General features: G+C 37.8%; 2 protein-coding genes across 6 annotated transcripts in view; one reads left to right on the top strand and one right to left on the bottom strand.

Moving 5' to 3' along the window:
• KIF18A (kinesin family member 18A) overlaps window positions 1-11895 on the bottom strand; it is a 42984-nt gene extending 31089 nt beyond the window's left edge. The window contains exons 1-7 of the mRNA XM_074586248.1: window positions 11861-11895; window positions 10614-11008; window positions 10004-10161; window positions 8793-8897; window positions 7647-7757; window positions 2034-2231; window positions 16-192 (exon numbers count right to left, since the gene is read on the bottom strand). Of these exons, the coding sequence (XP_074442349.1) occupies window positions 16-192; window positions 2034-2231; window positions 7647-7757; window positions 8793-8897; window positions 10004-10161; window positions 10614-10941 (1077 nt within the window). The 5' untranslated portion in view covers window positions 10942-11008; window positions 11861-11895. The remainder of the gene's footprint in view (window positions 1-15; window positions 193-2033; window positions 2232-7646; window positions 7758-8792; window positions 8898-10003; window positions 10162-10613; window positions 11009-11860) is intronic.
• Window positions 11780-21280, top strand: part of METTL15 (methyltransferase 15, mitochondrial 12S rRNA N4-cytidine) — a 107162-nt gene continuing 97661 nt past the window's right edge. The window contains exons 1-2 of one of the 5 annotated variants that reach the window (XM_074586252.1): window positions 11780-11985; window positions 13964-14244. In XM_074586252.1, coding sequence (XP_074442353.1) covers window positions 13981-14244 — 264 coding nt within the window. In that variant the 5' untranslated portion in view covers window positions 11780-11985; window positions 13964-13980. The other 4 variants (XM_074586253.1, XM_074586251.1, XM_074586254.1 and 1 more) reach the window with 4 other exon arrangements.

Below are 21280 nucleotides of genomic sequence, written 5' to 3'. Positions count from 1 at the left end.
TACCAACATACTCACAGAAGACTTAATATCCTTTGCTCGGTTTGCATACTTAAGAGTATTATATGTATCATCGTAGAACATAGAAGAGGGACTAACAGCAGCTATCATTATTGTTCGGCAGTTTCCTCCAAGAGAATCTTTCAATAAACGTGTAAGCTTGCTGTTTCGATAAGGAATGTGCTGTTTCTTGCTCTAGAAAGACAGTTATATATATATGTTTATGGATTAGTCAACTGGACTTTGAATATTCACCTGCCTAGAAGTCTACTTAGAATCTCAACAATGCCACAAAACATGACAAACAGCCTTGGAACTTTTCTTTGACATAAGTAGTTTTCCCCAAAATTGCATACACATCTCAAGTGTTTTTAAATCTATTGGAACTGTTTAATACTTTTATAACACGTGTATTAGCCAGATTACTTTACGATGTGTGGATACATAGCAACTATTTTTGTGATGTGGGCAATTAACAGAAAAGGTAAACCACATAAAACTACTTTCAGTTCACAGAATAATTGAGGTTAGGAAGGACATCTCAAGATCCATCTATTCCAGTCTGCTTGCTCAAAGCAGGGTCAGCTATAGCAAGCTGCCAAGGGTTGCACAGTTGGGTTTTCAATATCTCCAAGGATGGAGACTCCACAATCTTTCCAGGCAACTCAAAGTCTGCTTTGTGAAGCTTTCTTTCAATCACATCTACTGAATCTTCATCTCACAGCACAAAGTTAGATCACTAGGACCCCATTTCCACACCAAATAAGTCAACATGAAGAATCTTACTTATGTCAACGGTACAGATTCTAAATTCTGCCTCCCACTCCAATAAGATAGTGATAAGAATACATGGCACCAAGAAGAGAATTAAGAGCTCTGATCATTTTTCCCTGGCATATTTGAAGGGGAAACTGTTAGCTGAACAGAAGGACAAGAAGTGTATAGCTGTAGGTAATGGACTTGGCTTTGGCAAAAGTTCAGGATGTTTTATCATTCTCCCACATAACTTGTCCCCACTCCTTCCCTTGAGCTGGTGAGCCAGATCAGGAGACTAATTCACTACTATGAGCAAGGGGTGTACGTGGAACAGCACAAAAGAACAGCTTTGGATAGGTGTTGTTTTCCCCTATAAAAGCCTCCTCCCCTAAGATTAAAGGGCATAAACCTCTGGAAAAAAAATATCTTTGCTCTTGTATTGTAACTCTGGTATTGTAATTTTACTTGTTGCAGGAAATTAAAAAGCATCTATGTTTCATTGAATGACTGAATCATAAAAAAAAAAACTTCATTAATGCTAAAAAAAACCCCACGCTTTTTTTTGTTGATATGCAGGAGCAGTGTAAGACCAGGAGCAGCATACATATAACTGGAGGGTAAGAACCTTTCTAATTCAAACTATGTGAATCCTAGGCTTCCTGATTGTGGGACAGAAACAAAACTTATTCACCTCTATGACTAGCCTACAATAAGGCAAAATCAAAAGCAGTTAAAACTGTTTAAGGCCTTAGCGTTTCTATTCTGAGTGTAAGCAACAAAAACCAAGATGTTTTCCTAAAATATTCTTCCACAGAAAAAAACTCCATGTAGTTAATTTAAATAAGCCTTTGAGACTTAAGGCAGTCAGAGGGATGCAGACTCCAACATCGGTATCAGCAGAAGTGAAATACATAGTACATATTCTAAAAAGTTGTTTCTCTTCCAAGTAAAAGTTAATTTCAGCATTGGTGCTAATGTAGCAAAAGTGAAGTTGCATCAGATGAGTCAGCAACAGAAAAGATAAGGCAAATTTTTTTTTCCTCTCCCCAAAGCTTACAGAGACTTTTTTTTTTTTTTTAATTAGAATGATTCTAAATGTACCTTATGTATATGTTTTTTTAATATACTCCATTAGGATATCCCAGGAATAAATTCCAAAGATACAGTAAGAGTCAAACCAGATATGATACAAAGAGGTAGTGCCAGTTCAATACTTACCATTTTTAAAAATGTTTTCACAACACTAGGAGGTGAAGATTGCATGGAAAAGCAGCACATACCTTTGGATTTGCCAAGGCATTAATGACATTTCCAAGAGCTAGCAGGGAGCGGTTAATATTTGTTCCTTCTCTAAAACGAGCCCCCTTGGCATTTGTCGCACTGGCACGTTCAGATCCTGCCAGGTCAATGAGAGACATTTTGGCGATGCGAACGTTTTGATTAATACTAGCTGTTTTATCTTGCTGTCTTAGATAAATCTACAAAAAAAAAAAAAATAATTAAAAAGTAACCACTAACCAGTCTGTTACTACTCTAAGCAGCAAGTTCATTTTACAGTGTAACAACTGTTTTCGGAAATATTTATTGGAATACTTCTTAAAATCCAAGTTAAACCTTTTAGTACATATCTAACACCAACAAGCAGTTTGGCCTAATAGAAAATAGCGAATCCATTTCTGACACTTACCTCTTAAGCTCACCTGCTTCACATATTAGCGGGGAAAAGGCAGCAGAGTGTGGTTGCACTGGGTTTGGCTGGGATGGAGTTAGTTTTCTGCACAGCAGCCCATATGGTGCTTTCAGATTTGTGACCCAAACAGTGCTGATAGCACACTGGTGTTTAGGCTTTCCTTGAACAGCAGTAGTACAGTGTCAAGGCAGTGGGCAAGTGGTTGCAAGGGGACAGCTGACCCTAATTGATCAAAAGTTTTTCCAAAGTAGCCATTGCTTGAGGACTGGCTGGGGACCAGACTGCCAGTGGCAAGTGATTGCTTCCACCCCACCCCTGTCACTTATTAAGTGAACCACAAGGTATTTCCCTCTCCTCTCACTTTTGCCCTTTTGATTCTCTCCCCAGTCCTGCTTACCACAGCGGCAAAGATTGGTGAGCTTCAAATGAATTTCATAGCTAAAATAGCTCTTCATTCTTCCATGCTTAAGACGCATATGACATTATTGCATTTTAAACTGAAAGAGGTGTTCATTTTTTAAAGGCACCTGTAAGAGTATGCCATAGAGATATATATATATATATATATATATATGTATATATAGGGATAAACCAGGAAAAAGGCCAGACTTCCAGTGATTTAGACTTAACTGTAACTACCATTAATAGGAGAACAATACTCATTTACTGCTGTGAAAACACATACTACAGGATCTTTTGGGAAACTGTGACCCCCAAGGCCACTTGCTCCCCCCTCATCCCTTCTTTTCTGAAATTTTCACCGTACAGGAGACATACAACGAACTAAATGCTTTTGCTTCCTTCTGCTAGTGAAGGTATTCTTTCCTCAGGTTTATGAGGAAGTCAGCAGAGCATGATTATACAGTCAATAAGAAGAATTACAGTTATCTTTAGATGGCTTTTACGTTTTTCCAGGATTCTCTATAAATTTCCCATTCTTTTGTGTTGAGTGCCTTGCCATTTGTAAGGCTAATGGTTACTGACACTTTAATGAACACGCTTTTAGACAGTGAATTGGGAAAGAGCTGCCATACATATAAGATGATTGACTAATAAAGACAATATCTCACCAGCTTTAAGCTTTGCACATGAGAAATTATGTTTTCACAGCAACTTGTAATAGAAAAAGAATTGACAAGTATTGGGAGGGAATAAAAGTCTTATGACTTGCCACAAGGTATGTCCATACCAAACAGACATGTTGCTGTATCAAACAATACAAGTAAGTTCTGTTGTAATATTTCTAGCACAATATACCCACCCCCCCCCCCAAAAAAAAAAAAGAAGAAAAAAGCCACTTCCTTGTACTTACCTTGGTAAAGTAGCTATCTCAGGCTGATAGCACTCTACCAGAACCCAGTAATTATCATTAGTGAAGTAGGAAAAGGTAGAGTGACAGCCAAACTATGTTGTATGACTCAAGCTTTTATAAAAATTCAAAAGATACAGGAAATGCCCCAAAGCAGAATCTTTTCTATTTCTTTGTCCGTCAGCAGAACACTTTCAATAGAACAGTGCGGCAATTGGGATTTTACTTTCAGATGCAGTAATTGCCTGACCTAGATAGAGATTTCAAACCCAAGACAGATGGTACAGTAAGGTAAAAACTTGCATCTCTAAAACCAGCTCAGAATGTCCTGGGCCAAGACTTTTACTACTCTCTGAGTCAGTTACAGAAAACGTCCCGCTCCAATAAAGTTAACAAGAACCAAGGCCAGCATAAAAGATAATCACTCACTAGAAACAGGAGCAACTCTTAAAGTAACAGAAAACTTAAAAATGAAGAGGAATCAAGACCTCAATAGGGATTTTTCATCATTTGTATCTGTAGAACCAACAAGGCAATAAAGGATGAGCAGGTAAGACATGTTCTGCAGAGTATCACAGATTTGTAGAAAAAGACAAGAAACCGACATAAGTGATTATTTGTAATACTGACTAGTTTGCAATTATTTCTTACAGATGCCAACATTGCTAATAAGTTTCTCAAGTAGATGGAGTACTTAAGAATCTACTTTAAAAAGCGTATGGTTGCGAACTTCCTTAGCTTAAAGCAGTGCACATTAATTAAAATCTGTTAAACTTCCAGCTGCATTCATTGGACTCATCTAGTTAGCAACAGTAATGTTCCTTTAAAGTGCCACATGCAGATGCAGTACTTATATTAAGCATTTAATTACACACACATTCTTATAAATAAGTGACATAAACCCCCCTCCTCCCAAGCACAAAGTCACTGCTGTGAAAAGGCTTAAAACCCATTCACTCTTAAACGCACTATTATTCAAAGGCTGCACTAGTTTATCTTTGAGAACACATAATATTAGTAGGTATTTATATAAAGCACACATTCAAGATACAACTGTCTAACGAAACGGATCATGACTTTTACCAATAATTTGTGCACTTAACAAGAAAATAAACACTTACGCAAAAGCAATTAGATATCTTGATTGACAACTAGACCAACTCAAAAGACAAACGCAACAAACATTCAGGATTATCTCATTACAAGAGTAAATTGGTTTAGGAATATTACAAAGAACACCAGAGAAAGTTTTTGGTAACTACAGTATCCTTGAACAGAAACATTCTGACAGCTTTTGTGAATGAACTGTGCACTGGGACTGAATACTGAGTAGACAGCAGAATACTCTTTGCACCATGGCATGGCAATAACTAGTCTTTACATTGAAAGGTCTTTTCCTTCACAAAAAGGTTCTAACATCCAGACATTTGTCCCTGAATATCAAGTTCAATCAAATATGCCATTTAGCCAGTCCCCATATACAGCTGCAGTCAGTTAAGAGACAGCCAGTGCATTTTACACTGCTGAGGCATTTACTACTACAGGGACATAGAAAAACAGAGAAAGAACATGGAGAGATTAGTCTTGAAATGACTTTGTCAGTTACCTCAAGCTCCAAAAAAAATTATAAAATAATAAATGTTCACAGTAGTTTGAATAGTCTTAAGAATTCTATTATCAACAATAACGATCTCAGAGAAAAATCATTCTGAGCTTAATACACGTGAGCTGCAAAAGCATATGCTTTTTACTTTTTAAAGTCAGATGCTTACTGTAACAACATTTTGCAAACATTCAGACAATTGTGAATTGTACTTTCTCATGCATCACACCAGTTTACGATGTGTATATAATACACACACAGCAAAAAATAAGAAACAACGCTTATTCATTTCAGAACATAATATAAAATGCATTTACAAAACCACTGAGCATAACAGTTTTCATTCATTGCACTGCAAACAAGCTGCATCTTAAATATATATATTTCTGTATATATATATAAACACATAGAAATTATATTTGCTGTTTCTACAATATTTAGACATGAGAGGACCTTTGTTTTCATTATGGTTGTACTTATATTGCCCCAAAACAATCTTTTCACCTGCATGCGTTCATATATGCTTTGCTTCTGCTGTAAGCTGGAAGTAGTTTGAAATGGTGAATTTTAAAAAAAAGTGTAAGTCTGATTAAGTATACAGATCCATTTTTTGTCATACATTAAACAAATTCGCGGTAAGGTACAGGTATGCTAATTTGTCAGTATAGTTTATTTGGTGAATATGCAACTTCTGCTAACAACTAGATTTATCTACAGTGAGATCAATTTGCAAGAGTAAATACAGAATGTAGGCTGGAGAAGACAAACTCTCCAGCATCCCTGTTCACAGAATTGCTTGTCTTCTTGTTGAAGATACTACAAGTTTGCAATATTTAGCCAATTTATTTAATTGCTTGCCACTTTTAGAAATGAACTGAGAAGGATTCAAAGCCTGCCAGACAAGACAATCCAGGGATTTTCCCATTGAGTAAAGGTGAGGAAAGTAAAATACTCTAGCCAGCAAGTAAAGAAACAGAAATCAGCAGTTTGCTCTCTGGTCGCAGTCTGTGGCACTGCACTTTGTGCCTTATTAAAGGCAGCACACATACACGACAATGCAGCTCTCAAACTGAACAACTTTGTGAGAAGTCTTTGCCTTAAATGTACAACCATGGACAAGACCTCAGGGGAAATTAAAACTTGGAGGGGCAATTTGTAACAGAAGTCTAAGGTATATAAGAAAACATAGAAGCTTTTAGAGTGGGAATGACTTTTGCTTTGTTACATATTTCAGAAGTATTTAACACATTTACTGTCTGTTATTAACCTCTTTTCTCATTGAAAGTGACAGTAGAGCTCTGGAGAGCTAATTTTACAGCTACTTGGCATTACCATCATCCACGTCAAAAGACAAAGTTTTCACTACAGTTATTAATCATTGCTTAAGTCTGCAGATATAGTTAAAGAACTGCTTAACAGTTAAATAGTTCAGCTGTAATGCAAGGACCAGATTTCAAATTTGGTTTAATATTTTGGCAACATATAAACACTACAAGATAATGTGCTTTGCAGTATGCACTAGCAAACAGAAAAAGAAGTTTTAGCTAACAAGACCCATTTTTAATTATATTTTTTTAAAAATACCACATGTTTAAGAGGAGTCAGAAGGATAAGGTGGTGGTTACCAAACAGCAATAATCTTTGGAGAAGTCCTAAATTCTAGCAGATTTGTACAACACGTGCAAAACGCATCTGTAGAAACTAAAAACCAGCATTTCATTTCAATAATACCAGTATGCGTGGGGAGATATTGTCAGAGAATATGTATTGCTTTAGTTCTTCTCAAACATGGTACATACCAGAATATTAAGAAATCACTTTAGTGTAAAAATCAACATGAACCAAAATAAGCAGGATGAGAAAGTGCTACTTGAGAATCTCAGTTCATAGTCAGATGTATAACTGCTTTCGTAAAACATTTTTCCTAGAAAAATGTTGAGCAACATAATGAAACCAGAAAGCATTAACACCCCCCCAACAACCTTCAGTTTATAAAATTACAATATGGAAGTATATTCAAAGCTCAAAATTAGTTTTACAGAAAAGATATTTCTTCTAAGGAGTATTAGTCCAAACTAATGGAACCAGAGAGCTTCTCATTGAATTAGTTTTTTCAAATATAATCATTATGAACCTTTACATACTTACAAGGAATGAAGAGTCAACAAGTCAATCTCCTCTCACCTAAACTAAGGTTCAACACAGTTTAAACAAAGAGCTTCTATTGTATTCAAATTTAAACAACTACACCTCACAGTGATGACCACTGTCTATCTGCTATATCGTCTTACCTGAAAGACGGCATGGGACCGGGAAGAGGTGGCATTTACATCCGTGGGATGCTGTGTTCTATTTTTATTTCCATAGTCCAACATTTGAAGGATTTCCTCTGCCGATTTAGGCTTTAAGGATAGAGCAAAAGATAAGTGCACTTTATTTTTTTTCTTTTTTGTCAACTATAGGAATTTCTACACTGATTCTAAAATACAGTAACATTCACCTTCAAAAAAACAAATAAAGGAACTTAAAATTTTATTTACCTAGATATAAAAGAAATTTCTGTTTTGGAATTGAGGCACTTCAAACTAACACTTTCAGTTAAAAAGCAGTACGGCACAAGAAGCAAGCACTTTACTAAAAAAATTCCCTGGTTTAAATTTCTGCAGTTAAGAATTTAAACAAATCTCCACAGGTTCTCCATAGTCAGAAAAAGTTTTATTTAAGAATGACTGACTTAATTTTTCTTATATTAATGTATTACATAGTGATACACTAATTTTTTTTCCCCTGTAAGACTCAAGCTTTGGGAAGGATGGTGTTCAGTGTGAACAAAATTAATGATGCTGTTACCTGTTGAATCATTATCTCACGTACACAAAAGCTGGAAGCTATACAGCACATAACATACACTAAAAGGCTGCAAGAAAACAGGTCCACAAGAGTCAATTTTCAGATTGGAAAACTAATTTCTATCACTGACTGACAAAGAATTGCTATGCTGGCCTGGAAAAGCAATTTAAAGGGAAACTTTTCACACATGGTTATTTAAAAACAAAACCAACCCTGAGAAGTAGACACAAGATTTGTGAAGGTGCAGAACACTCTGAGATGTTGTAAGAACTGCTACAGTGTATTAGCCAAAACCCATATATTCCAAAACCTGAAGATGAGCATCAAACCAATGGTACCCTTTAGATACTAAGAACTGGATGCTGTAATCCATTTGTGCTTAAGAAAAATAGCATTTTTTTTCCACAACATGCTTTTGAATAATTAATTAGATTCATTAGTTACTAAGGTATTGGTGATTATTGCCAGAAAGAAATCCCACTGGGAAATTACCAAGTTGCATATAACTTTAACAGATCAATTCGAACTTCACCATTTTCTCAAACACATTGTGAGGTTTCCTGAATTTCAGTATCTTATTTACATACCTGATGTAACGTTAGCCCTTGAACTATCACCCCTTTCTGGGTATCTTCACGAACAGCCAGAGGTCCTGAGTTTACCAGCAGATCACGGATCTGTTCATTGTAGATCTTTGAAAGGGAATTTAAAAGCTGTTAGTAAAACTATCCTACCATACTTGACAGGATTAAACTTAACTAACCAGAAATCATCACGGCCTTTTTTAATACTTCTTTAAGACAAAGTAACGAATTCATTCCATAGAATTTTTGCCAAACAGCTTTCCTACACTGATCTTAAAATAGTCAATTAATTCAACTGTATGAATTTTTTTAGCCATTAAAGTGGGAGTCACTCTTTCCTAGTAAACCTTAATTCTTCATTAAAAAGCTAAGTTTACTCTCTTTACAAAAAATCAAAAAACTTTTGCAGCAAACACAAGTCCAAAGCATTTATTGTCCTCTATTACACTTCAGAGAGATTTCTTAATCCAAATGTACTTCTGTTAAAATTCTTGAATACTTTATTTCTTGGTCTGTGGAAGCACCTGAAATAGCACATGGCAAAGGAAACTTTTCCCTCCTACTTCTCCTCCCAAAATACTAACTAGTCTTCTATTGAGGGGACTAGAAGGTAACAATTTTGCTATTACTGCATGACAGCAGTGCCAAGGCAGCTACTTGCAAAAAACAGAACTGTGATGCAAAAAAGCTGAAGAGAGGAGGGAGGAAGGTGACAACAAAGACCAAAAGGAATATTTCTGAAGAGCTAACCTTTAGCATAGCAACTCTAATTCAAGGAGTTTTACTTTATTGTAGCTAAGTAAACTGAAAACTAAAAGTTATCATCAAAGAGGGATTGGATATTATTTTGCTGTGCGATTTCACAGTGTATATAGGATTTCACTGTGAAGTCCTGAAATATATCCCTGAAAAGAGATTTTCTCGTACACATCAACAGATGTTCAGAGGGATGTAACTGATCAGCAAGCCAGAATCATTAAAATTTGTAGTGAATCTATTAAAAGATATTGTTCTTTTTGGGCAGCCTTCTGTAAAACAGTAACAGGTGCTTATGAATAACGACAAATTTGTGGAGCACGGTTCAGTTCCATTCTTATCAAGAACACATTTTGTAAAGTCTCAGAAAGGGCTGGGGTAAGGCAAAACCAGCTTATCTTTATTTATTAAAATATGCCTTATTAGAAGCAACATACCAAATACAGGAACTAGCTTACCTCTAAGTAAGAGACAGCAACATTGCATATTTTATCTTCTTTTATTTGATCCATGCAATTATAAAGTGCCATCATGGTTAAATACATCACTCCAGGATCTTCAGGGGAACCTAACATTGTATGAGTCTTTCCAGCTCCCGTTGCACCATATGCAAGTACTGAATTTTCACAAAAAAAACAACAAAGCAAACAGATACACTATATATCAATAAGCTAATCAGGAATCCAAAAGTCAAGTGGACATTCACACACCTCTGTCATTCCGCACAGCTGTTTTCATAAACTGATCAAGTTTCTTACTTAGGCTTTACCTTTAACAGCTACAATCAGAAAGCTATTTCAAAATCACATTTATTTTTGAATTTTCAGTTCAAAATTCAGGTAAAATTCTGAAGTCTATTATAACCCTAACATGAACTCATTTACAAAACAGAGTAGAGCTACCTTAACTTCCATAGGCTAAAAAGTCAGCCTCTCATATCTATAAATTAAAACATAATGTTTTATCTATATCTCAGCCTTTTCTAAGGCCTCTGCAGCAGTCAGAGACAATGGTAGAAACTTTGAATTAGTTTTTGAATTGAAGAAGATAAATAGCAAGTTTACCCACCTGTGCAGTTATATCCATTTAAGAAGCCATCAATTACACTCTTGGTAGTATGCTCAAAGACTTCCAACTGGGATGAACTTTCAGCAAAAACAGCATCAAACACAAATTTAAGATCTTTGTTTTTTCTTTTGTTAATATCCCTATGGGTCAGTCTCTTCCCTTGAAAGAAGCTAACTTCTTCCTCCTTCGGATCAAAGACCAATATATGCTGGTCAACAACATGAACAACTTTGCTGAAGTTGCCATCTTTTTCCTTTTGAGACTCTGGACGGACACGGACCACCACTTTTACATGATTACAGACATCTTCTTCCTTTGTAGCAGACATAACAATGTCCCTTTTGTCCCCCTTCTTCGCTTCCAAGACTCTTTCAGATCAAGCAGCTGAATCTTTTCTGCAATTGACAAAAAAAAGTGAAAGGCTGTATGTTTCAAATAGTTCACACCTGTAATTGGGACTAACATCTTGCACCTGTGCTGGATCTACCCATTCCTTGGTTAGCCCTCTGGACTGCTACAATGACAGCATAGCTTTGGAAAGCGCTGTAACTGGCCTGAAAAAGTGACCTAATTCAGCACAACTTTAGGAAAACTAAGTAGCATTTCCCTAGGAAATTTGTAAGCTTATTTTAACAATTTAAACTACTAATTCATTTACTGGCTTTCCTTTATTTCAGAGCAAGCTTGCAGATGAGTTTTCTGCAGACCAGAGCGAGTGGTTTTGTTGTTAATCAGAAGAAGCAGAGCAGCCACCTACCTGCTTTCTCTGAGTTACTGGTTTAGTCACATTGCACGTACATTTAAAGAGACAGTTGAAGTGGGATTCACATGAACATAACTCGCATAGAATGCAGAAGCATATTTCATAGATGTCAAACCATAATTTCCTTTTAAAGGGCCATCCTCGCTCATAACTGCGGGTCGTTCACCCCCAAAAGCAGGCAGAGACCTTTACGGTAAAAGCTCTCAGTAACACTTTTTCGGCTTGCCCTCTCTCAGCCGACCGAGACACGGCCATAAAGCAAAGCCATAACGCTGATGGAACACCCAGAGGCAGGCTAGCAGGGGGCCGCGGCCCAGCCCCACCCTGTCCCAGCCCTCTCTGCTCGCTCCTCACCCCACCACGGTGTAGCTCTCCCCCGGTGCCCACCACCAGGCTCAGCCCCGCGGTACAGCCGAGGATATGGCGCAAAAGCCCAACCACTACCCGGCTACCCGCCGCCCAGGCCGCCACGGCCGCTACTCACCTCAGCGCCGCGGCCGAGCAACGGCCGCCCGCCCCGCCCGCCCGATTCAAACACAAGCGGCCCGCCCCCTCCGCCTCCTCATTGGCAGACGCCCCCATGACGTTGGTAGCGCGACGGCGCCCACGGTAAGCGTGTAGGGACGAGCAGTTCAGCTCGCGCTACGGCCTGGCTGCCGCCGCCGGTACACCCGGGACTGGGCCGTGTGGTGTGCGCGGCGTCCCCTGTGGAGCTCGGCCCCACTCGCCCCATGGAGGCCGCAGGCGCCTGCTATTGGGGGTGGGGGGAGTCCCGGGGGGGTGGCCCCGCCGGTGTGAGGCCGAGGTGGAGGCTCCCCCATAGCCGAGCCGCGGGGGGCGGCGCTTCCCGCCTTTTTGGGTCTCTCAGGGGGAGGCCTGGGCTGAAGGGGGGGTGCGGTGAGAGGGTGCGGGGATGGCCACGTCGGGAGTGGGGCTGAGGGGCAGTGGCAGAGCCCGCGGTAAGGGGGGCTTCTCCTCAAGCATAGTGGGGTGGGCAGGCGGCCCCTCGTGTCCCGCCGGGCGGGGAGCAGCCCTCAGCCTCTTCCCTGCACTCCCGTGAGGCCTGGCTTGGGCTGGCGTGTGGGCTGCGTTGCCGCATCTCCCGTCGCCTCTGGGGAAGAGCGTTATGGAGTTTAGTTCTTGTTCTCTAGCTGCTTTTACCGTCCGCTTCAGTGCAATTCCCTCTCGGCAAGTGGGACTCAAACTCTGCATGCGTGCAGATTAAATACACACTGTGAGAAATTACTTTCTGCTCACTTCTAATTGTGTACAATAGGGTTTGTTGGAAGCAAAATGTGTCCCTGGTATTAATAATACCTCCTGGGCTTGTAACAGTGTAGGGCAGTGTGAGCTGGATGATGGTTGATGGTCTTCACCCTGTTCATACAGTCTTTTCTGTAGAGGCATTGTGGTTTGTTGCAAAACCTGTCTGTGCAAGGTAGTAGCGTGTTACATGCTTCCAAATTTAAGGTAAGGGGAAATATTGCCCAGCTGAGGCTTAAACTATCAGAAGAATAACTTTCTGTAGGTGATGACTTAGCATGTTCTTATCTATACAGACCAAATATGCAAAGCCTCTGGCTAGGTAAATCCAAGCAAATAATGTAATAAATATCTAGTAGTTAAAATAAGGTTGCTCTTCTGTTAATGGGATAAATGTAGGATGGCACACTTTCGAATGGTTTTGTGCCAAAGTTTGCAACTTTCCTACCTGGCAGGAGAGAGTATGCAATACAGTATTATAGAAGGTCTCAGCTCCATAAAGAGACACAGATATCTTATCAATAAAGGCTACCTGTATTAAACTTTCAATTTGCTTTTTTTTTATGGAAGGTAAAAATTTACTTAAGTCATACAGCCTTCTACTAATAGGTTACTGACTTTGTTTTGGAGTGTTTTGGATGGAGGGAAAGAATCATCAGTTCTCCATGTAGTTAAAAGACAAAGTACATACCTAACTACTCTGATGTTTCCAGGGTTTTGAGTATTATTTCAGTCAGTTATACTCTGGAGAATTCTTACCTCTATCTGTGCTCGAAATATTTGGTATTGTAAGATGTAATGCATGATGAAAAACATATATTTACTGAACATGTTACACCAAATTATAGCAGTGTCTTAAATACAGTTGCAGTATTTGATTTGTCTGTTCCTGTTTTAACTAGAAATATGGAAAACTTGGCAACAAGAGTGCTACTATTCAGAGCAATTGTCTCATTACATTTGGCAAAACAGAAGGGAGCAGTTTGAAAGTAAAGTCGCTGCTCTGGTTGTGCTCAGATTTGGTTAGTTGTTTACTGTTAGCATCTCTGGGACATTGTATCACTGTTACTAGTTCTGGCAATCAAAAGGAAAAGAAGGTGGTCCTTATGAAAAGAAAACTGTTGCTTGTATATGATTGATTGGTAGATAACATTGAAAATTCTGAAAACAAGTTACAGATTCTTACTTTTTGCTGACATATCTATAAAACTGCCCATCTTGGACTGTGTAATGCTTTTACTTAATAGCATTTCAACTCTGTTTTTTAAACAAACCTACTGTTCTAAATGTTTGAAGTAATTCCCTACATCTATTATTTTTCTAGGTTGATCAACTCCAAAAATGTTATCTCAGTGTCTGTGCCAAGTTTACAAATGTTTGTTTCTGCGCAACTTAAAACTGAGTTCAGTAAATGTGGCTACTTTGGCCAGAAGGATCCATTCTTCAGCAAAAAAGCTTTCTGACTGTGAGTTAAAGGAACAAGCCGTCCAGAAATGCGAAACTGAGGAGTTGCCTCAAAGTACAGAAAACAATAATTTTGGAAGATTGCACATACCAGTGATGCTGGAGGAGGTTGTTAATTGTTTATCCCCCCAGCCAGGCCAGGTGAGTTAAATGATTAATTAACATTTGTGATTCAGTAGCAGTGCAGCAGAAAAATTTGTGCAGTCTAGGGATAACTTGTTCAGAGGAATAAAGGGATGCTCTTTAAGAACCAGTTTCACCTTTTAAAGGTTCTATATTGTTTTGCAATTTAAATTAAGGCTCTGTATTCAAAGTAATAAAAATCTGGTATCTGTATGCCTGAATCCCCAAATAAGTGGAATTTGTTGAAGCTGTAGTAATTATTTGCATAATCTCTTGCTTTTGTGCTTATCTTTCTGGATTGCTCTTGTGTATTTCTAGGGTTGTGTTAATTACTAATAGTAGCAGGGAGTTCTTATGTATGGTTATGTCATCAATTTGTAAGAGCTCTCTTTCTTTTGTGTAAGAGGTAGTAAGTATGTTGGTTTTAAAAACCATCATCATCATACCTTGTTGAGATGCTTATTTCAATGGTTTCACTTATTTTGAGGCATTGTATTTCCTTAGGGTATGCTTACGCTGTGTAATGTGGTGCACTGTAGAGGTACTGTAGTTATAAAATGACTGTGTATGGTACCAGAAATGGTTTAGCATCAGTAATGTGGAAGTATTACAAGTCGTCTTACTTGGCTACAGCACTGTGAGTAGATTCCTTTTGGTATCTGGGTTAACTCTGATCTCTCTACACTGAAGTGTTGATGTATCTACGTTGTACTGGTGTATGCAGCGTAAGTCTACTGTTACACGCTCCATTTAAAAAAATGATATACAGTGAAATAGCATTCGTCTGAGGGATCTTAAATACAATATCAAGTCAAAAGGATTTCTTACGCAACTTAAATGCTTATATGATTTTCACTTTTCAGATGTTTTCATCTGTGATTTTAGTGCTTTTTATGTTACCATCATAAAATCTTATTAATTTAGTTTTACTACAAAGATGGAAATGATACATAAAGAAGTGTAAAGTTCAAAGTGTGTGTGTATGTTTGTTTATTTTTCCTTTAAAACAGCATAGTCCAACAGTGGCAAGGGGATATAGCAAGTTTGAGGTGGATTCAGGAGTCAAAAAAAATTGCAGTCAAATGTTGTTGCATTGCCTTGTGAGGACTTCTTTAGTTTGGAAAATAATGTATCATTTTAGGTTGTTTAAAAACCAGAGAGAATCTGAGTAGCGTAATTATTGTAACATACACATTGTTCTTGCATGTGTCCTACTGTTGAAGATACCTAAACTAGTGAAAATATAAGGAACTTCAAGTTCCGTTTTCATTCAGATGTCAGAACTGTCACGATAAATTAAATGAACATATAAATTGTGACACTGTGTAAAGTATTTTTCCCAGTTATGTAACTCTTAAGTGAGAGTTAAGAAGAGGCTGATGAAGTGACTGTTTATTAAACTGTGTTTGTTGATATAAAAAAAACTTATTTGGCAACAGAACTTGCAAAAGAAACTCTGTTTGTGGTTATAAACTGTGGAGAATAACTATTGTTGTCCCTGAAGGCTTTTTGATAATTTAAATATTTGTGAATGTAAAATAGCTTATGATTGGGGTGGGATTTTTTTCAGGTCTGCGTTTACATGGTTTTGCAGATTGCTAAGCTAGTGGTGAACCACTAATGATGGATATAAGAGAGCACAAGTGTGTTACCTTGAACAAAAGCATTTATAGTATGGCTAACCTGCCATAACTGAAAATAAAAACAGCACTTCCGTTTTTCTTTTTTTAAAGATAGAGTAAATTGTATATTTGCAGCACTTTCTGAAGCCTCAAGTTTTGAAAATAAGTAGTGTCCAAAAGGATGCAATGTGTCAACTGAGTTTTGGTAGAGTAGGAGTCAGTGAAATTTTAAAAAACACTGACACTGTTTCTTGCTGACATGAATAATGTTACTGTTTCTGTTAAGGGGGATATAGAGCTGGGACTGTTGTATCAATTTACGTTTTTAAGGTTATAGTCATGACTAGAAAGTCCATCAACATTTTCTTCATTTTGTGAGCAGGGATAGTAATGTTCTCACCTTGGATTTTTTTTTTCTGCTTTCTTCTCTCCTACGGATACAAAGATTTCCTTTACTCAGCTTTAACACAGTTATATTCTTTGTTATAAAAAAGCTGGTATGGGCCTCTATTTCTTGTTGTGTCATAAGACAAGGAGTTGCCAATATAAAGAAAATCCAATTAGAAAGACAACATTTTCCCCATGGTTTTGGTCAGCGAATGGGGGTTTCATTTTAATTGTAGGGGTTCCTAAGAAAATAAATGTTGCTGAAGTGAGTCACAGCTGAGATAAAGATGTTAGTACCCTCCTGTTGAATATTCTTGTTGACTTGTTTGTGGAATATTCTTGTTCCATGTTTGTGGAATCTTGTTTGTCAGAGGTTTAAGATAGTATTTCCACTTATCTTTGAATCTTCTTTTATTGTCTTAGAGCTTGTTTCTGTGAAGTCCCTGTAGTAGTCCTGTCTTTGAAGAACATTGTACAAATTAGTTTTTACTGATCTACCTCACTTCTCAGTGAAAAGTCTGTTGCAGTAAATCCACACGCAAGTAATTTCCTCTTTAAGTTCACTGTATTGACTAAACTACATTTTAGTCTTCTCAGTCCGCTGGTGTTTAGGCGTACTTGACCAGTGTTTCTGCAGTTGTCTGGGTAGCTTCAGTTTTTCCCGTTCTCTTAAAGCTTAAGGATAGCAAAGAACCAAGCATATTTTCAGAATGAATGTCTTTGGACATCCAGAAGCATGTTTTCACAATTTTCACCCTACTTCTTCCTATTTCTTCCTTTGTAGTAGTCACTTGCCTTTTGACTAGAGATGTGGATCTCTTCCACATCATACAGCTATAGTGATATGAAAAAGAATTTCATTGGCAGTGTGTTCTAGTATGAGTATCAGAGGATGAAACTTTGAATTTTTAGTTATTCTTATGGGAATCTTATAACAAAGGTTCTTATAGGTTGCAAAGCTCTAGGAAACTATTTTGATAGTGTTCCAGCACAAACAGCGCAATTGTATGTATAATGTTTAAACTTCAACTAGAACAAAAAGAAAGATTATACCTTACTCAGATGTTATGGAGAAGCCTGGAATCTGATGACATCTATCTTGAGATAGCTGGGACTTCTTGTGAAGGTATAAAATTTGATTCTTCATTAAGTTATTCAGATTATTTTTGCTATCCAGCTTTCATTGAAGGGGGTATCCTCTTTGTCTTGGAAATAATATGTGATACCTAGCTTCTAGAAAGACAGGCATTTCTTAAAACCATCCAGCTTTGCTGTGAGCGTTCAGTTTTTCAGGTATACGTTGCATTGTTCTCAAGATAGCTATTATTTTAATGTATCCAAATGTCAAATGATTCTTTTTCAGCTGAGAGAGGGTATGAGCATGGCCTTCCAAAATAACAAGAGGAAGCATAAGACATTGCTGACAGTCAAACATTGGTCTTCTGTCACTGAAGTGCTGCTTGAGCTCGCCAATTAGTTTGAAGGCAGTAGCCCTTTACTTCCTGAAGTTCTGTTGCCGCTGTTGGATGTTGTTGATCTGGAGCATAGTTGTTTCCTTCCTCTTCCGTAGAGGTAGTTAGTCAAGCAATAAGTGACACTCAAAGGAAGCTGAGGTAGGCTGCTGGTGTGCAAAAGCAGAGTCTATTGTTCTGAAATTGTTGTCTTAGTTTCTTTATATCCTTGTCCATATGTCAGTATTCCTTTTTCTGCCTTATATTGAGTGTTAAGCTCTTAAGGACAAAAATAACCTTTCTCTGTACAGCACCCTGCAGAGTGGACTTCTGTTTTCTGAGAAGGGTTTCCAAGTATCATGGTGTATAAATAGTTTTGTGCCTATGCTGGTGACCAGTGTACTTACCGTAGTACTTCCAAAGCCATCTGCAAATAATTTATAACTGGAACAACCCATTTACACTAAAGGCTCTCAAAATGGAAGTTTTCTGCAGGGTGTCCAAGATAAACAGGAATTGAAAAGGGACATGGAAAAATTAATTCTGAGTTCTGAAGTCGTATGAGGTATTTTGTAGGATGCAACCAAAATTCCAAGTTTGGCATGGCATATTAATTATATCGTGAAATAAATGCTGAAATACCTCTTTCGGAAAAGCACAACACTCCATGGACATAGTAACTGTTTTTATCGTTTTAGCCTATTTTCCACTGGACTTGTAAAATGAAAGTAGGTGACACTAAGTGATTTATATAGTGTTCTTTATTGTAGAAACAACTATATGCTTTTGTTTTGTGGGAAGCATGCAGAAAATATCTTTCAATATGCAAATTGTATGCTTAATTTTTCTGTGGTGGCAGTGATGAACCTTAGAAAAGCAGCACAGTGCTTTATATGGTGATTGATAAAGATAAGCTGTTGTAAAACAGGAAGAAAGATACTGGAACTTGCAAGAGGCAATAAATTAATATAGAGAAATTACGAAAATATTCTGGGCATTACAGAACACACTTTTTTTTCGTGATACTTTAGTGTTACTTATGCATGTTGAGAATTATTTCAGCTGATCATGTAGTTCCTGTGTACCCTCCCAGTCACTCTTGTCTTGCCTGATTTCCTGGTTGTGTATATTGTGAGTTTATGAAAGAGACCAGCCAGATTTCAGATCACAGCTGTGTAGGGAGATGTGGAATAAAATGTGTGTAGAGTGTGTATGTATGCAAAATGTATTAATTTTCTGTGGTGTGTAATAGGAAACTTGTTACATGGAATCTCATCATATAGAGAGCACTGTTGAAAATATTTGGATGAAATCGTACTTTAAAGGGGATTTTTTGGTGAAATTAGCATTTAAAGGTAGTGCGTGAAAATGGAAAACGTTTTCAAAATATTTTCAAAAAAGTTGCAATTAAGATGTGCACAAGGTAGTCCATCAAGTATCTATTCTTATATAAATTTATAGTATTGTGTGGTTTTTATGATAGTAGTGTCTACATGGAGATTTGGAAGACCAGACCCCATTTGCCTAAGTTCCTTAACTTATAACCAATTGTTCTCTGCTGTGACAAGCAGTCTAAATAGAAAAGTAACAAGGTAGGAGGAGTATTATTTAACAGTGTGATGCCAGCAAATGTCATACAAGTTCTACAGTATCTGTATCTGGGTGAGCTCTATCACAAGAGGAGAGAAGGGGACAGGGAAGAAAACAAGACAGGAGATGGTGTTCATGAACGGCTTGTCAGCTGAGGGGGTGGAGAAAGTCCAGTCACGCTCTTCAATTATGTGAAGTTTTGTGCTTTGCTGTCTTCAGTAGTGGGCCCCCCAAAAAATACAGGGGTCATAAATTCCTTAATGACAGACAAATTAAAACACGCATGACTTATTTGAAAGCACCGCACTATTGTTCTCAGTTTTGAAGCCGGTGTTGCTGTGCGATTAGGCTGTGGTACCAGGAAATGAAAAACATGCATGTATTGGATCTGAATGGTGGCAAGATAGGGATGAGGCATGGTGAAGAAGTCCCTTCAGATTTTACTTTTTTTATACATGAAGATTTTGCTCTTCAGAGAGAAAGTAACTAGAAAACTTGGGTGTGGGGGAAGAATGAGTTGATGGCTACAGCTGCACAGGGAAGAATCTTTTGGTTGTAATTCTTGGACATCCGCCCAACCACCTCTTCTTCCCACCTGCAGCATGGCTCTCAGCAGGCATATCTAAATGGTATCACCAGCAACAACAACAAGACAGCTCTCACCAACCTTGTTCTGCGTCTTTCTCTATTGCAGTAGAGGAAGGGAAGCCTGCAGCTGCTATCTCCAAAGAGACCAGCAAGGGAACTCATTCTGCCTACTGAGAACAACTCCGCAGATGCAACAGATTTCATTTTATTGTAATACTGGGTTAGCTTGCTGTTATCACTCTATCGCATAACAAATGATAGTGCTTCAGGAGACTATTTAAGACGCTGTGTTATAATAAAGAAAGATTCAGTGCTTTCGGGTGACTCAGCCTGTAATGACGCTGTATATGCTCTCCTTTTCTGTTGTGACAGCATTAGTCTTTGCACCTCTTGGGGAAAACTAATAAAATTCACCAGAAAGTAATCTAAGCCCTTTAAATTTTAACTTGAGTGAGACTGTGATACCAGAAAGGGTGATAATTAATATATGTAGCTACTAATTTCCTCCCCATCTATACCGTGTGTCTTATTTAGTCAGCCTTTTGGCTAAGCTTTCTTATTAAATATTTGAATTCGAGTTTGCAAACAGGAGTACAGAATTTTTCTACCACAGAAAATATTTCTAGGGGTTTAAAAATCACAACTGGAGTATGGGGAATATCAGCAGGTTTTTTTCCTTACTTTCTTGCCTTTCTGTTAAAGGTAATCCTGTTTTGAGTAGCTTTACACAGTCTTGTTCTGCATAAAGAGATAATCAAAGGGTTAAACTACCAAATCTGATGTTTATAATTAATGGGTATTGTAAGTCATCCAAAAATATATTCTGATTTTTTTTTAAATTTGTTCTTAATGCTTCTCCTCCTCAGAGTTTCCGAACATATCTTAATTCCAGTGATGGTTGCTGGTGCTCAGCACCTTGGGAAAATACGTTTTTAATTGTGTTATAAACACTGAAATCAACTAATATTGTTTCATGCTCCCTCTTTATAAAAAGTTGTATTACCTAATATCAAATTGCTGTAGGCACCTGGCAGCTAGGACTTACCAAAAACATGTACATGGCTTTTTTGGGTTGGCTAACCATAAATATTAAAGAATGGATTAGATTTTCAGTTGAGCTTTGTAAAATTTTTATTGCATCTTAAGTATCTCCTCAGTTATAATTGAGGAAAGAAGTTTCTTCTGAGGTAGCTGAGAAAATCGGCACTGTCTTTCTATGTCTAGTGATTAGCTGAAGTCATTCAGACATTGAAATTTTAATTTCCTATGGAAATGTTAATAATGGCGTGCTTGAGTCATAATGTCATTAAATCTCATTCCAGACAACATTACTCTTAGGAAAATGAGTAGAGTAAATAATGCATACTCAAGCGAGGCCTGCCGGAGCTGCCTAAAAGCAGGTGACAAAGGCAGGTG

This window comes from Larus michahellis, chromosome 4 (assembly GCF_964199755.1).
Source record: "Larus michahellis chromosome 4, bLarMic1.1, whole genome shotgun sequence".
Lineage (NCBI taxonomy): Eukaryota > Metazoa > Chordata > Aves > Charadriiformes > Laridae > Larus > Larus michahellis.
This window is presented reverse-complemented; position numbering and strand designations above follow the sequence as displayed.